Below are 16,072 nucleotides of genomic sequence, written 5' to 3'. Positions count from 1 at the left end.
TTATTATGGATATTTGGGTTGGGAAAAATCATGAAGGCACAAGCATGTTCTAGTGTTTTCATTAATGTAAAATTAACCTGTATGACTTTGCTGTCCTTGTTGAAAAGTTTGGATAGGGCAATGAGGTTATAACCAAATTGATTGAGTTTGGTAGCTAGTGCCTCTCTCCTGAGAAGGAATGCATGCTGAACTTTTTGTTAGGATTTGTACTGGACTTTATGGTTTACTGGGGGAATTTATGTTGTTGTTGTCTTCTTTAAAGTTTGCTTACAACATCTGAAAGGCATTTGTTTACCAATACTGGTCTTAATCTCACCTCTGTGTATAACAGGTGTTGTACAGCCTTTGTTGCTTCTTCCAACCACAAAATGGATGTGGTTCACATCTGAACAGAAGTCACCACTTTTAGTGGGAGGCTCCAGTCTCCTGCTTCATTGCCCTGCTGTGACTGCCTCCACTGGGGCTGTCGCAGTACAGTCTTTTTTCTGCCTGGAGATGTGCCAAGTCAACCAATACATTTTCTAAGGACAGCCCAACAAATACCATAAGCTTTTCTTTCCATTGATGGACTCCAGGTGTTAATATGTTATCTGGAGGTGAAAAACCATTGTGAAGGCATCCGTTTTTTGATATATGTGGAGCTTTATTGCACTTGTTTAAATGATCAGCTTTTACTACAAAAAGAACCACTTTGATTTTTGGAACTTTTAGAATTACTTATGAGCAGTGTTTTCTGAACAACTGAATGTAGATACATACGAGTATCAGATTGGCATACAGGTATTGTATGGCATCTTGTCAGAGATCTGAAGAACTGCTCAGAAGCTATTCCAGTTCAGTGGGTCAAAAATCCACTTTTTATGAAAGGCCAACTGTAGATTTGCACAATTGACTATAATGGCTCCAATTTTAAAAGATAGAGGTAACAGAGAGCACTTCCAGTTGGTGGGATAATTCAAGAATACCACATGCTCAGATGGCTAAAATATTGTGCTTTCTGTTGCTACTTCATGCTACTTAAAAAGGAAAAAAAATAGGTGTGGAAAAGGTGGGAACATGCCAATTTGACAGTAAGTTTCAACTGTATGAGGTCACTCTTTGGTTAACAGTAAGCTGAGGGTTAGCCATCTGTATATCCTGTTGGAAAAAAAAAAAGCCCAACATGATTACTAGGCAGCATTTAGGGAGGAACCAGAAGCTTCCACACCAGAATATATTTAACGTGTTGGGAGCAGTATATCACTTTAAGCTTGTTTTTAATCAAGATTTTTTTTTTCCCATCCCCTTTTCAAATTGTCCTGGAATTGCAGATTAGAAGGTAAAAACTTCAGCAGGTTTTAGGAGTTAGGAAGATTTTTTGTAATTACAGATTTTAATATGAAATTTTAGATAGCAAAATACACATATTTTTGTGGTGTGTGTAATTTAGTTTTCTAAACTGGAAAATCTGCTGTTACCTAGCAGTTAATGACTATTTTTTCCTAACATTTGGAATGCAGGACCTGATTTGATAAGCTGATAAAAGAAAACAAAACTGAGAACGTGTTGGAAGTGCTCAAAGTGAAAATTAGAGTTTAGATAGATTTGGGGGTAGATAGTTAGACATTTTAATTGAACTAAAATAGTTTTATACTAATACAGTACTGTTGTGGGAGTACATTTTGTGGTGTATTTGAAATTGAAGTATTTAAGTGAGGGAAAATGTATGTAAATGCTTTACGAGAAATTCATATTTTTTATATCACCTATCTCAGCAAAATAGCTGTTAAAGACATAGAGCTCTCAAGTCTATGCTGGAGAGTAAAGTGTAAAGTTTAGGATAATTTCTTCAAGGTGGGAGTTTGCTTTTGTCACTTTAGTTGGTATATTAAATTGCTGTAGGAAACAGTCATGTGACTTCTGAAGTAAATTTTTGTTCCTGGACAACTGAAGTGAAATCAGCCCCTACCAGTGTTAAAAAAAAAAAAAAAAAAAAAAAAGAAAGAGTGTTCACTCAGTCTGGATTTTTAAGTCCTGTGTTTTTAACATCTCCATGAAATGAGTCCAGATGATGATTTCACTTGCCCACATGGGGCATTGACTTTGATATGACAGCTTTGGTTACACACAAGCAACACTGGCTTATGTTAAGCTGCAAAAACCCCTGCTTATCCGTTACAATTCGGTTGGACTAGCTCAACATAGTCGAATTGGTTAAAATTATAGTTTTTATTATTTGAGTTAAATGTTGTCTTTTGGAATTTTCTCTGAATTTGGAGTAACTAGTCCTATGAAAAAATAAGCTACCACTTACACAGGCCTGCACATACACAGAAAATTATCAAAAGAAGTAAATTCTGGAGGATTTAGGTGTTTATATGCAAGTATATATGTGCAGCCACATTTTTCAGGTGCAGCTGAAACTGATCTTGGTCTAAATAGACCAGGTGGACTAATGGAGGGTTTTGCACTCTTTTGAATGCATCTTTTTTTAAAATGGTGGTGATACTACATGATAGAGCACAGATAAATTGCACTGACCTGAGCTGCTATCTTTTTTCAAAGCAACTCCTCCACCCTTCTTGAGTTGTGTAATATACTCCCATTATCTTTGAATTATGTGCTCCATTTCTACCCTACCAGCTTCACTTTGAGTGTTCTACCAAATACTTTCCTTGTCATATTTTAAGAAGGAAATAACCTAATTTAATTTCTTTTTTTTTTTTTTAATTCAGAATTGCGAAATAGGCTGTGGTCCATGTTCTGTGAGGAATTAAGAGGAAGTGAAAGTACAGAAGTACAGCATTAGTTTATTATTTCAGGGCTTCTAACCTGTGGAAAAAGGTGGCTATGGCAGCCCTTCCTGTTCTTACTGCTTTGTTGAGGGAAGTTGGAAGGGTGAGTACCTTTCCTTTGCTGTCCTTAGTAATCAAACTATTTCAATATGTTATTTAGTTTACAGCATGGCCACTATAAAACTGTTTCAACTATTTCCTCAGTAAAGCAGTGCAGCGGTGAAGAAGGTGATTGTAGTGGTTGTACATTCAGAGTGTACCTGTTCTGGATGAATATGGATAAATGTACAGTACTTGGGCTACCCATTGTTCCACATCTTAGCTGAGCAGATGTGATGTCAACATATGTTTTCCAAAATAAAAGTCATCATTCTAGAGGATGGAAATAAACTCTAACTGGCTGTGTTTTGAAGTTCATAACACTAAATAAAAACACAACAAAACAAAAAGCCCAAACAAAAGCCAACCCAAACCTTGGATAAACCTCAACAATTTCAGTAAAACAAGATAATACAAAGTATTGCCACTGGAGTATTTCTGATGTGCATATATGCACATATCTCTGTACACATATGTTTTTGCACAAGTTTATTGTACTTCCAAAATGTTGTAAGTCAAACAAGTGTGGTAGAATGCCAGTTTGGCTTGTTTGGCGCTAAGGCAAAAAAAGAAGGTGTATGCCCAGTCAGGGCAAGGTCAGGTGATATGGGAGGAATATAGACAGTCTGCTCACCACTGCAGAGAGAAAATTTGTGTGGCCCAAGCTCAACTGGAGTTGAAGATGGCCAGTATTGTGGAGAAAAATAAAAAGTTTTTTTAAATACACTAATTGCAAAAGGTAGTTGGCTCATTACATGATGAGGATGGTCACCTTGCAAACAGGGATGTAGGCAAGGCACAGATGTTTAATACTTTCTTTGCCTCTGTCTTCAACACCAGTGATGGGCTAAGAGTGTCCCAGTGTCCTGAGGTGGAGTACCATAGGGAATGTTATGAAGCTGTGTTAGGGGAGATTTAAGTCAGATTATAGAAAAAGGTTCTTCACCCAGAGCATGGCTGGGTACTGGAACAGACCCTCCAAGGTAGTGGTCACAGCACCAAAGCCTGATAGAGTTAAAGAAGCATTTGGACAATGGTCTTGGGCACATGGTATGACTCTTGGAGTGTCCTGTACAGGGCCAGGAGATAGACTTCAATGATTGTTGTGGGTCCCATCCAACTCAGGATATTCTGTGATTTTATTGTACCCAGAAGCAGCAAGAGCTGCTCCACCAGGCCGGTGATGCTGAGCTGAGTGTGGGTGCCAAGAGGCTGGGACATGGGCACAGCTCTCACTGATGAAGGGTGCAGTCCCACACTACTTGAGCACAGACAGAAAAGCAGGTCTGGTGACAGTGACCAGGGTCAGCCAGGCAAGTCCATAGGGATGAGGCAGATCTGAGGTAAGGCTGGGAAGTTAGGTCATGGGGTTGGGGTCACCAAGGTGCAGGCATCCCTACAGCGAGCCTCAAGCAAGAGGGGTAAAGGAGCTGAGATGAGGCTTCTCTCACCTCTTTCTCCTGCAGCACTTTGCCTGGCCCCTTATCCCTTGTGTGTGTGCCTGAGTCATGGGAAAGAGGTTGCAGAACCTGGTGGTGCACTCAGGGTCATGGAGCTTATGGAGAATGTGGAGTTGTTTCATGTGGTCGGTGAGGACCAAAGCCTGTGGAAATCATTCTGTTCTCATCTCCTCTGGGCTTTAGGTGAGGTCTTGCTTGGTAGTTGGCAAAGGGCTGGGGTTTTCTAGTCATAATGTTGAAACAGCTACTCTTATCAAAGCAAAATTATTTTCCTCTTTGCAGGAGGTAGCTGGTGTTCTTCACAGAAGCTGTTATTACAAATATCTTTAGGATAATCTCATTTTTTTCTCAAGGCCCAGGGTTTTGGTACAGGTTTTCTATACCATGTTCAGATAATTTAATTGTGTAAAGGAGTAACAAATAAAAAATGTATAGAACATCTATAAAATAGAGCTGAGGATGACAGCATTTTTGCAAAAATTTTGCAGCTATTTTGTAAGGTCAGTGAGATTTTTGTATATGATCATGAAATTTTTGAGATTGTATTGAGATTGTATTAACTTTACTGGACTTGATGACTGTGGCAGTTTGAGCCACATTAGAAATCCAAAATTCAGTTTCCAGGCTTCCCCCCACCCCTTCCCACAATTTATCTCAAAACCAAAAAGAAAACTTTCAGGCAAGAGGCTTCTATAGGGGAAAGGGGAAGTATTTACATTTATTTTACACAAATAAATACTATATGAGCTAAAAGCATATATATATATATATATATTATTATACATTTCTATCAGTCCCTTTGAAGCTTCTCCCTCAATTAGTCCAGGAAAAAAACCTTTTCAGGCTGATAGGTAACCAGTCTCTCTCTTGTGGGAGTGTTCGGGGCCCCTGAACATTCCCCCACCAACCTTCAGCTGTTTGCTGCAGTTCTTTGTTCTTCGTGAAGTCCAAGATAGCTTTGAGTCTGTCCTCTCATACCTCGGTTCATAGGCTGCTGTAGTGTAGTCAGTTTATCAACGTACGCGTCCTGGAATGTTGATTCCTCCTCCGAGTTTTTGGCTGTCCTGCGTTTAGATCACAGCGAAGACATCCTTCGGGCCTTTCTTCGGTCCATCTCCAATTTCACTTGGGATTCTTCTCCCTGGCACTGAGCCACTTTCGTTATCAGCCCGTCCACTTGGCTCTGCTTCAGTGCTGAGCCTTGCATCCACTCCCACTTAACAGTGAGAGAGAAAAGTCCCCTAGCCTTGGCCACAGGCAGTTCAGTCCAGTTATACACTGTCCCGAGCATCCTGCAGCTGCAGCAGGGGGGAAGAGGGCCTGGCCGCCTCCCTCTTACCTCAGGTGTTGTGAGTCGTGTCCCTCACAAACACTCACTCCAAATGCTGCCTCTAACTCTGGCCTAGGCAGAGTTGGGGGGACCGCAGGGCTCCCCTTCCCCGCCCCCACGAAGGGGGGAGAAGAAGGAGGCCCAGCCACCCCCTGGCCTTCTACACCCACACGCAGCAGCAGACACAGACAGAATTGCCAACAGCTTCCGGTGGTTGTGTATATATGATTTTTTTTCAGCAGAAGCGAACAAGACAAACAGTGATTGGCCCTTCAGGGAACACTGCTCTGGCACTCAATCACGTCTGAGCCCCTCGGCTCTCAGAGGGACCAGTCTTAACCTATGACAATGACACTGTGTGAAAAATATATATCCTTGCAGGAATAAATAGTTTGAAAGAATTTCAGATTTTATATGCCAGGTATTTATGGACTGTACACAGTAAAGATTTTACTAGCTTGTTCTGTCAATTGACTTTTCTTAAGTGTAAAATACAGTGGGATAATGACTTTTAGTTTTTTCCTTTTAAAACTTAATATTTATAAATCCAAATTTCATTTGGGGAATATTGATGGTCCTTGTGTCAAGAGTGTCTGTAGTTATTCCAAAGCATGCTTTATTTCTATTATACTTCTTAATCACAGGAAATGGAATGTCATAAGAATGAAAATGAAATGGAATCACAGGAATGGAAATTTGAATGCAGTATGGTTGGTTGTACAGTAAGCATTTGAACATACACATCAGTACATTGCAGAGAAGAAAGTCCCCAAGACTTAAAGGACTAAAAATCCTCACTGTAAATCAGCAGGCAGTTCACCTGGAGGGAAAATAGAACAACTCTTTCATACAATGATCAGAAATAAATGACAAGGTAGCTATTTCTTAGTTAGAGACCATGCAGGGAGAGACAATTATTTGTTTTAGAACCTTGCAATTTATTTTAAATTTGAGTTTCAAAGTTGATTTTTTTTTTAAAGATTTATAAAAGTGATGGCATGGATTTCTAAAAAGAATATTTAAAATCTTCAATCTGTTGTTTGTTTTGCTTTCTGACAGCTCTAGTTCAACCAACGCAAACACACAAATGGTTGTAATTTTTGCTAGCTTAGATTTTTTGTTGTGCTGTTATGGCTCTTGACACTGAAGCATTAACATTTTGCCTTTTTAAAACTAAAGCAATTAAACAGTGTTTTAAAATGTATTTTAAAACTTCCATTTATCAGATATTTTCATTAAATACTGGTTTAGTATCGCACAGTTACCCACTTCCACAGTTGTGGAATCTCCGTCCTTGGAGGTACTCACAGAATCAAAGAATGGGTAAAGTTGGAAGGAACCACAGTGGGTCACCTTGTCCAACCTCCCTGCTCAATCAGACCATCCTGGAGCACATGGCACAGAATTGTGTCCAGAGAGCTCTTGAATATTACCAGTGAGGGAGACACCACAACCTCTCTGGGCAATCTGTTCAGTGCTCAGTCACCCACACAACAAAGTTCTTCCTCATATTCAAGTGGAACTTCCTGGGCATCATTTTCTGGCCATTGCCTCTTGTCCCATTGCTTGGCACCACTGGGAAGAACCTGGCTCCATCCTCTTGATACCCTCCCTTAAGATGCTTGCATTGGTAAGGTCCCCTCTCAGTCTTCTCTTCTGGAGGCTGAACAGGCCCAGCTCCCTCAGCCCGTCCTTGTAAGAGAGGTGCTCCAGTCCCTAATTATCGTTGTAGCCCTCCACGGGACCCTCTCCAGTAGTCTCTCTTTTACCGAGGAGCCCAGAACTGGACACAGCACTCCAGATGTGGCCCCTGGAGTTGAGTAGAGGGGCAGGATCACCTTCCCCAACTGGCTGGCAGTGCTCTTCCTAATGTGCTCTGGGATATCGTTGGCCTTCTTGGCCACAAAGGCACACTGACAGCTTGTCAGTGGCTCACGGACAGCTTGTCCACCAGGACACCTAGGTCCTTCTTTGAAGAACTGCTTTCCAGCAGGTCATCTCCCAGCCTGTCCTGGTGCCCAGGGTTATCCCTCCCCAGGTGCAAGACTCTGCATTTGCCTTTGTTGAATTTCAGACTGTTCTCTGTCCGTCTCTCCAACCTGTCTAAGTTCTTCTGAAGGGCAGCACAACCTTCTGGGGTATTGGCCACTCCTCACAGCATTGTGTTGTCAGGGAACTTGCTAAGGAGGCATCTACCCCTTCATTCAAGTGACTGATGAACAAGTTAAACAATACTGGGTCCAGTATTGAATCTTGGGGTACCCCACCAGTGACAAGCCTCCAACTAGACCCTGTGCCACTGGGTCTATGAGGATGTTGTGAGACAGTGTCGAAAGCCTTGCTGAAGTCAAGGGAGACAATATCCACTGCTCTCCCCTCATCTGTCCAGGTAGTTGTTTCACCAACCATCATGTTGGTCAAGCATGATTTACCTTTAGTGAATTCATGCTGACCACTCCTTCTTATCATCCATGTGGATAGAGATAACCTCAGAGTGAGGCGCTCCATCACCTTTCCAGGTGAGGCTGACTGGCTGGTAGTTCCCTGGGTCCTCCTTCCTGCCCTTTTTGAAGACTGGGCTGACATTTGCTTTCTTCCAGGCATCTCTTCTGATCACCAAAATCTTTCAAAGATGATCATGAGCAGCCTAGCTATGGTGTCAGCTCCCAGCTCCCTCAGCACTCATGGATTCATCCTGTTAGGGCCCGTGAACATGTCGATGTCAAGTCTACCTAGGTGTTCTCTAACCCAATCCTCCTTGACCGAGGGAAAATCTTCCTTCTGACGTTCCTTTACCCTGGTCTTCTGGGTCAGAGATTACTGAGGGCATATTCAAACCTCAACTGGCATGGCCCTGAGCAACCTGATCTAATTGGCTGGTGGCTGGACCACATAGCAATCAGATGTTCTTTTCATCACAAATTATTCTGTAGCTCTCTGAGACAGGTTCCTTTAAAAAAGATGTAATAACTCCTGGCTACTGGAGCACACTGCAGCTTCTCTGTTTTGTTGTTTTAAGTGACTTATGGGTATCTGTGGAACTTCAGCTGCAGGTTTAAGGCAAAAATACATTTTTATTTGTCCATTTTTTGTTTTAATACTGGACTTAGATGATTAGGAGATGATACTGTTAGAACTGAACAATAACTTTGAGTGACTTGTGGTATGTATTTGGATACCTTTTGAGGGTTAAATCACAGGCTAAACACATTCAGATTTGTTCATGGGGTATGAATGAATGGTCTTTATTGTCTGAATTGGGCAATCTGACTACAGATGAGACTTGAGACAGTGACATTGTGGTAGATGAATGGGTGATGAGACCTAGCGAGGAAAGAGGGAAAAACACTGTTCACTGAGCATATGTGAGTTTGTTCACTGAGCACAGGAGTTTGTGAACCATAAATAAGTGCAAAAAGGAAGTACAGGGTATGTGTAAAAAGGCAGTGGCAAACAGGATACCACGTCTCATGCCATCAAAGAATCAGTAGAAGCACAGTAGGCAATCTTCCAGTCAGCTGCCTGCACTGTATAATCAAACATGCACTCTGTCAGAAAAGCATCTGGTATTAGTTGCCAAGTCATATTGACATCAATATACAGTATGATTGTGAAAACATCAAGTAGCATGTGGAGTTCTCTGACTATATCTACACTAATGTGGTAGTCTGTGTTTTCCCAGTCATAGCAAAAATTAAGTGTGCATCTCCGGCTTGGACTGTTTGGAGGGTATTTGTACTTTCATGAACTTCTGAGGCATGCTTTGTAGCCTTTAATCTCTGAAACAGACAAGGAAATGCAAATGGCCTGGATATAGACCTTACTATACTCCTAATTGGCTGGATAAGGTTTTTAGTTTCATTGCTGTGGGTTCCTTTGCCATTTATAATGTCAATAATTAAACATTGTATTTAGTCTGAAACTGCCGTTCTTTTCACTTGATGTTTGGACACGAGCCAGCAATGTGTGTCTGCAGCCCAGAAAGCCAGCTGTATCCAGGGGTGCATCATCGGCAATGTGGTCAGGAGGTTGAGGGAGGTGATTCTGCTCTGGTGGGACCCCACCTGCAGTGCTGCATCCATCTTTGTGGTCCCCAGCACAGGAAGGACATAGACTTGTTGGACTGAGTCCAGAGGAAGGACAAGATGATTAGAGCACATCTCCTACGAGAATTGGGATTGTTCAGCCTGGAAAAGAAAAGGCTTCGGGGTGACCTAACTGCAGCTTTCCAGTCCCTGAAGGGAGGCTATAAGAAAGAGGGAGAGGGACTTTTTACAAGGGCATATAGTGATGGGACAAGGGGGAATGTTTATAAACTGAAAGAGAGTGAGTTTAGATTAGATGTTAGGAAGAAATTCTTTACTGTGAAGGTGGTAAGACCCTGGGACAGGTTACCCAGAGAAGTTGTGGATGCACCATTCCTAGCAGTGTTCAAGGACAGGTTGGATGGAGCTTTGAGCAACCTGGTCTAGTAAAAGGTGTCCCTGCCCATGGCAGAGGGATTGGAATGGGATGGTCTTTAAGGTCCCTTCTAACTCAAACCATTCTGTGATTCTGTGTTTGATTTTCTTGAACTGGAATATTTCTTTAAGGCCCCAACCAAAGAGGGTTTACAAGACATAGAGCTGGGGGAGCAAGATGCGTTGTTCCTTTAAGGTGGCTAATGTATGATAACAAACTAAAATAAAATTACAATGGCATAATCAAAGGACATTCTGCAACTTTCATATGTTAACAAGTTGAAGTAAAGATTGTATGGAGCCTGGCTGCATCAAAAGGAGTTTGAGACTACTTTTATACCAGCTAAGGTTTTACTCTCTCTTACCTTGCATCAGGTAAGAATGCACTTTTTTTTCTCTTAACAAAGGCAAGTCTGGAGTCCAGCCAAACATAGCTTTTGGTTAATAGTGATGGTTTCCTAATCTAATCCACAAAGTATCAGTGTCTTGCTCTGGGGAAATTCTGAAGGTGGGATGAGAGGGAAAGAGGAAGAAGATGAGCATCTGATTTCTGTGTAGAGACAGGTGACAGAGATGTTTTGGGAATATCTTTATTCCTCTGAAAAGCAGAGACAATCTTTATTTCCTCTTGTTTGCTCGCAAGACAGGCTATTTTCTTCATGCTGGTTGCCGTTGCCTTTTTTGTAGAAAATCCGGCAGAAAACAGCTTGATCTTCAATGACATGTGGCAAGGTGCCTCAAGCTGTGTCAGGGGGAAACATCCTAAATGGAAGACTTCAAGTGGAAGGATAGGACCTCACCCTGAACAGATAGACTTTCCCTCCCACTGCCTTGAGAGCAGAATTTCGCTCCTGGAGAATGCTGGCAGACAAGATCCAAGCTGGCTGTGATGGGGCTTGAAGATACAAATGAACAATGAGGCTGTCCTGGGGGCACTGACTTTGCTTGGAGAAAATTCTCATAGTACATTAAGACTTGAAGTTATGAGTTTTATGAATTTGAGGCTAACTGGGGTCAGTCTTTCTGTTTGTAAGTTAAATCCAACTTGCTCTTTCACCACTGATTTGCTAGGATCAGTGGGTGCTGTATTTGTAAAGGTGAAACTATTGACTGTTGAGAGATGGGAAGATGTCTGCACTTTTCGTCTCTGCTCTCTCTGTGAAGCCTTCTTGCTTTAGAACAAGCTGTCCCTGTGGGTAACACCAACTGCAGGGCATTAGGGGCTGTGCAACAGGACACCTGCCCCTTTCATTTCCTTGAGACCATTTTTTCTTCATTCATGTGGACTCAGTTCCTGAGATCTTCCTGGCTCTCAGCTGTGCCACTTTGCTCTCACTTTTTCCTGCTTTCTTGCTTAAAATGGGGGATTCCACACTGGTTGGGTTTCCCAGGTTAGCAGAGCTGCTGTGCCTGGCTGGCATGGACTGAACGAGAAGCCAGAACTCAATGTGCGCAGGAGAGGCGACCTCATGGCCCCAAGGAGTCAGCTCCCACCTTTGCTTGTGGCACTAGTATGAGCTGGAAGGTGGCTCCCAGTCAGAGACTGGCTCCAGCAAGGTGGCTCCCAGCTTGTTCTGCACACAGGCAAGACAAAGCTGTGCTGATTTCTCAACCCCAGGCACCAGCCATGCTTGGGAACTGTCTTGCAGCTCTGCTGCTCACAGAGACAGACAGGAGCTCGTGGTTTGGACTCCTGGTCTTTCTTCCACAAAGTGTGAAGGAAACAGACCAGCTCTTGGCCCAGCCTGTGGGTAGGGAGTGTCTCGTGGGAACCAGCTCTCTGTGCCCACAGGAACTAGCAGGAGACAAGAACTGCCTCTTGGCTCGTGTTGCTGGAGGAGTCGTACAGCAGTTAGGAAGGTGTATAGCAGCTGGGAACCTCTGGCCTTGAGCTTGTCTTTGGAAGATATCTTTGCCCTATATTTTTGACTGAGACAAGACTATCACATTGAAGTGGGCACTGTCATTTGAGACAAGTACTTCCTCAGATCTCATTGCTATCTTATTGTTGTTTTCATTAGTTAAATATACACAATGTATGGTCCTTATTACTTAGAGCTTGGTGTGTATCAAATAGTTGCTTCTTCACCAAAACTGCTGAGTATTACCAGTCTGCAGAGTCTTTTATAAACCAACTGTGACTACTAACCTGAACTAAACTTTGAAGCTTGCATTTAGGTATGATCAAACATACTTGTTGCACTGCCCCCCTCCTTGTAGAAGATATTTAAAGTCTGCTTAGTGCTGGAGGTGATGATAAGGTTTTGTTCCTGCCTACCATGTCTCCTCCATCCCCTGTCCCGCATGTCACTGCTCCTGTAACTAACTACAGAAAAGTAGATCTTGAAATAATTGAAATAAAGTTGATTTGTTTGAATCATGAGAACTCAGAATAATTCAAAAGCCTGAATTATAGTGACACAAAACTTTCATTGTTAGCAGCTTGAAAAGATTATGATGAAAATCGGCTAGCTTTAGTCATCTTTTTATAAATTGTCTTTTAATTTTAATCTTTTCTTGCTTGACTTTGAAACTTGAAATATCTGCATTTCTTCTAACCAAATGCTGTGTGTATAAAGCTTCACAAATAAAAAGATTATTTGGAAACTATTTGTGAGGGTGATGGTTTTGATGGTTTTGGTAAACAAAAAAAATTAAGTTTACTTTACAACATGTTAGTAATTTATAAGAATAGTATTGCTTTCCTGTTACAAAATATCATATTTGTTTATATGCTTGTCTCTATTGTTGTTTTATTTTATTATTAAATGAACATTTTTCTTTTCTTCCCAGAGGATGCTAAGCAAGTTTTTGGCCAGACCACAATTCATCAGCACATTCCTTTTAACTGGAATTCAGAGTTCGTACAGCTGCATTTTGGAAAGGATAGAAAAAGACACCTAACATATGCGGAGTTCACTCAGTTTTTACTGGTGAGTCTAATACAATACAGTTTGTCAAGAGTAATAAGAAGGATGCAAGAATCAAAGTATTTGCAAACTTGCCAAATCCTGTGCTGTTAGGAAAGTTGAAATATAGACCAAGTGGAGGCTTCTACGGTCAGACTGCTGAACTTGTATAGTATGCTGATAAATAGGATATGCTATTGGTAAAATTGGTGATTCAGGCTAGCACAGGTTTTCTCCTTTTCCTTTGTTTTTGGCACCTGAATGTGGAAGGTGATTTTTTTTTCTACACTGTTGTGTAGACAGAGACGTGAAATTAAAAACCTTGACTTTTATGTCTGAAAATCTCCTGTTTATTTAAATCCATGAGTCAAAGAATGTTACTGAACATTTTGGATTCACCTGCTAGACTAGTATTAAGTACTTTTGTCTGTAAACAGCATGTTTACCAAATATCTATTTAATTCAGAGATGATATCCAATAAAAATGTTTTGTTGCAAGCCATTTCCACACACTCTCAGATAGGGCAATGCTGCATAGTTTGCTTGTGGTATATAGAGAAGAGAATACTTTTTGCAAGGAATTCTTGGCTGATCATACTTGTGGATACTTTGTTACAGGAAGTAAAATATTATGCTAATAAAAAGATAAACAGATTATCTGTATTTCCGTGGTACTATTAAAAGTAGTTTTTGGTAGGAAGAGTGATCCTTGAAGTGGTGAAACATGTGAGTTTTTATTTGAATGCCTCCTGAATATTTGATGCCTGTATTAGTATTTACACTAGAGAGTTTTCAAATGGAAACCTGCTTCAAGATTGCAACATTTCTTTTTTTCTTGTTTACACAAGTATGTTAGTTCACAGTAGGAGGTGGTATCATTTTGATGAGGAATAATTAAGATAATGCTATTGAGACAAATGTTTCAAATTGACTTTGTAGAACAGAGCCTAATTAACTTCGTATGAAGAGGACGTCAGGTATCATATGATGAAATTGTATTCCCCCAGGTTTTGAGCTGACTATTGTAACTCCTAAGTAGCTAAGGCACAGACCAGTTTTCTGACAGAATAAGGAATTAGAATATCCTTCTAGCTTTCTAGCTTTGGAGATGAGTCCTATCTACTAGGCTCTCTCATCCTGTGGAGGGGTGTTCCTTTTTACTATCTGAAAGGATTTTTTTGGATGTGATCATATTTTGGGGATAGTTGTATTTCATTTTGGTGTGTCTTGCCACTGCCTCCTTTTTTTTTTTTTTTTTTAAACCGGCTCTACTGCAAAAGTGAATCTTAGCTAATTTCAGGGCAGAGTGAAAGGTTGTGTTGGAACATGTCAGTGGTCCTCATAAGCCAGACAACCCTTTTGGTGATGATTCATGTAGGACAAGAAAGAGGGAGGAAGAACACTGGAGAATGAGGATGATGATTCTGAGTGTCCTCTAGAGAAGTGGGATACACTTAGGATAAGTTCCAAGGCTGCTAATAAAGATGCTCTCAATATTGGTGCAGGCAGTAAGGACTTTCAAATAAATTAATTCTCCTAAGACTGAAGCTGCCAGCTATCAGTACAGTCTATTAGGATGCTCAGTCAGTCCCAGGAACTGGGTACATCTGTTGCTCACTTTCTAGACCTGTAAATCTTTGAATCACATAAGTTTCCCTGCTGATTTATTATAGATGCAGAAGTTTGGGCACAGAAATGGTTCTCAGCACAAGCTGGAGAGTTAGTGTTCACAGGCATAGAAATCTTCCTTTAAGCTCTGTAACCTTTGGTATTCAGCCTTTCCTTCTGACATTCTACCTGCGCGTGAGTCAGTCTTCTTGATCAGGTGTCTAGACCTTGGACCTTAGACAACATGAGACCACAGTGGATATCAAATTACCTTTCTGCATTCCTGATGTGTGAATGCACTTACATTGCACTTAACGTGGACCCGATGGTTCTGTATGGTGCTTCAGGTACTGCTTTGTAAGTACAATGCAGTTTGCAAATTTTAATGTAATAATCTAGCTAGATTCAAATTCTTTTACATTCATGTTTGATATCTGTCACAGCATTTGAGCTAATCATCGCTTCTGGCAATGCTGAAGGTACTTGGAAAATAACATTAGTATATTTTATCCACGCACGAGATAGATCTCTTGTGGCTTTAAATAAGAAGAGTTTATATGGGATTCTGAATATTTATATCGTGCCAGCACTTTTTCTGTCTGCAGTAACTGAGATGCCTGAAAGTATAGCCTCCAAATTCCTTGGCTCTAATACAGTTAACAATCTATTTGCATCAACTTAGAGCTCAAGGTGTGTTGTTTTACCCTGCTTCTCATTTTGCTAGCTTAAAATTAGCTCATATATCTCCAGTATATATCCATCACATCTGTTTGAATATGGTCATGTTCCATCATCACTTAATTGGCAAGTCTGCCTTATGAAGAGCAACATCAGCCCCTTTCTTGGCGTGTAGAATCTATTCCACAGGATGAATTTTAACATATGCTTATATGTGGGCCTGGTAAATCCATTTCCACATTGTCTGGGAATTCATTTATGCCCAGCATATTAGTTGATGAAGTAGTACTCTCTCTAATTGAACCCTGGGATCTATTCCAGTGGCAAGGATTGTGCTGTATCTGGTGGCTTGTAGATCCATTGGGATGGAATGCAAACATAAATTTCTACCTAAGTGGAAAGTAAAGAAGCTTTTAATGAGCTGTAAGTGGAAGCTGAGGTGAAATCTCTAGATAGAATATAATTTCATTAAAATTCTAGTGCCAGTGTGCCTGCCATGATGTACAAGTTGATTTTTCACAAAGTCATATGCTACTTGGGAGAATTCTAGACTTCCAACATCAAGGAAGAAACTCATTTTCTATGTATATCTAAGTTTACAGAAAGTCTAGTCAGAGAAGGTTCTTTAGGATATGTGATTTGTATTGCAAAGTAATGAGGATTGTGTTTCTTTAAACCTTTATGTGTCTAGGTAAACAGTAAGGGACCAAAATAGGTGAAATAATAAAAATTATTGCAACTCAGATAGCATCTC

At 40.9% G+C, this 16,072-nt stretch overlaps 1 protein-coding gene across 3 annotated transcripts in view; it reads left to right on the top strand.

Annotated features, from left to right (window-relative positions):
• The window catches only part of SLC25A13 (solute carrier family 25 member 13), a 102,237-nt gene that overhangs the window by 40,767 nt on the left and 45,398 nt on the right, over positions 1-16,072 (top strand). For all 3 annotated transcript variants that reach the window (XM_027639375.1, XM_027639374.1, XM_027639373.1), the window contains one exon: positions 12,917-13,056. In XM_027639375.1, coding sequence (XP_027495176.1) covers positions 12,917-13,056 — 140 coding nt within the window. The remainder of the gene's footprint in view (positions 1-12,916; positions 13,057-16,072) is intronic.

Source organism: Corapipo altera, unplaced genomic scaffold (genome assembly GCF_003945725.1).
Source record: "Corapipo altera isolate COAL_440 unplaced genomic scaffold, ASM394572v1 44, whole genome shotgun sequence".
Lineage (NCBI taxonomy): Eukaryota > Metazoa > Chordata > Aves > Passeriformes > Pipridae > Corapipo > Corapipo altera.
Note: the sequence above shows the minus strand (reverse complement) of the source record. Positions and strands in the feature narration are given on the sequence as shown.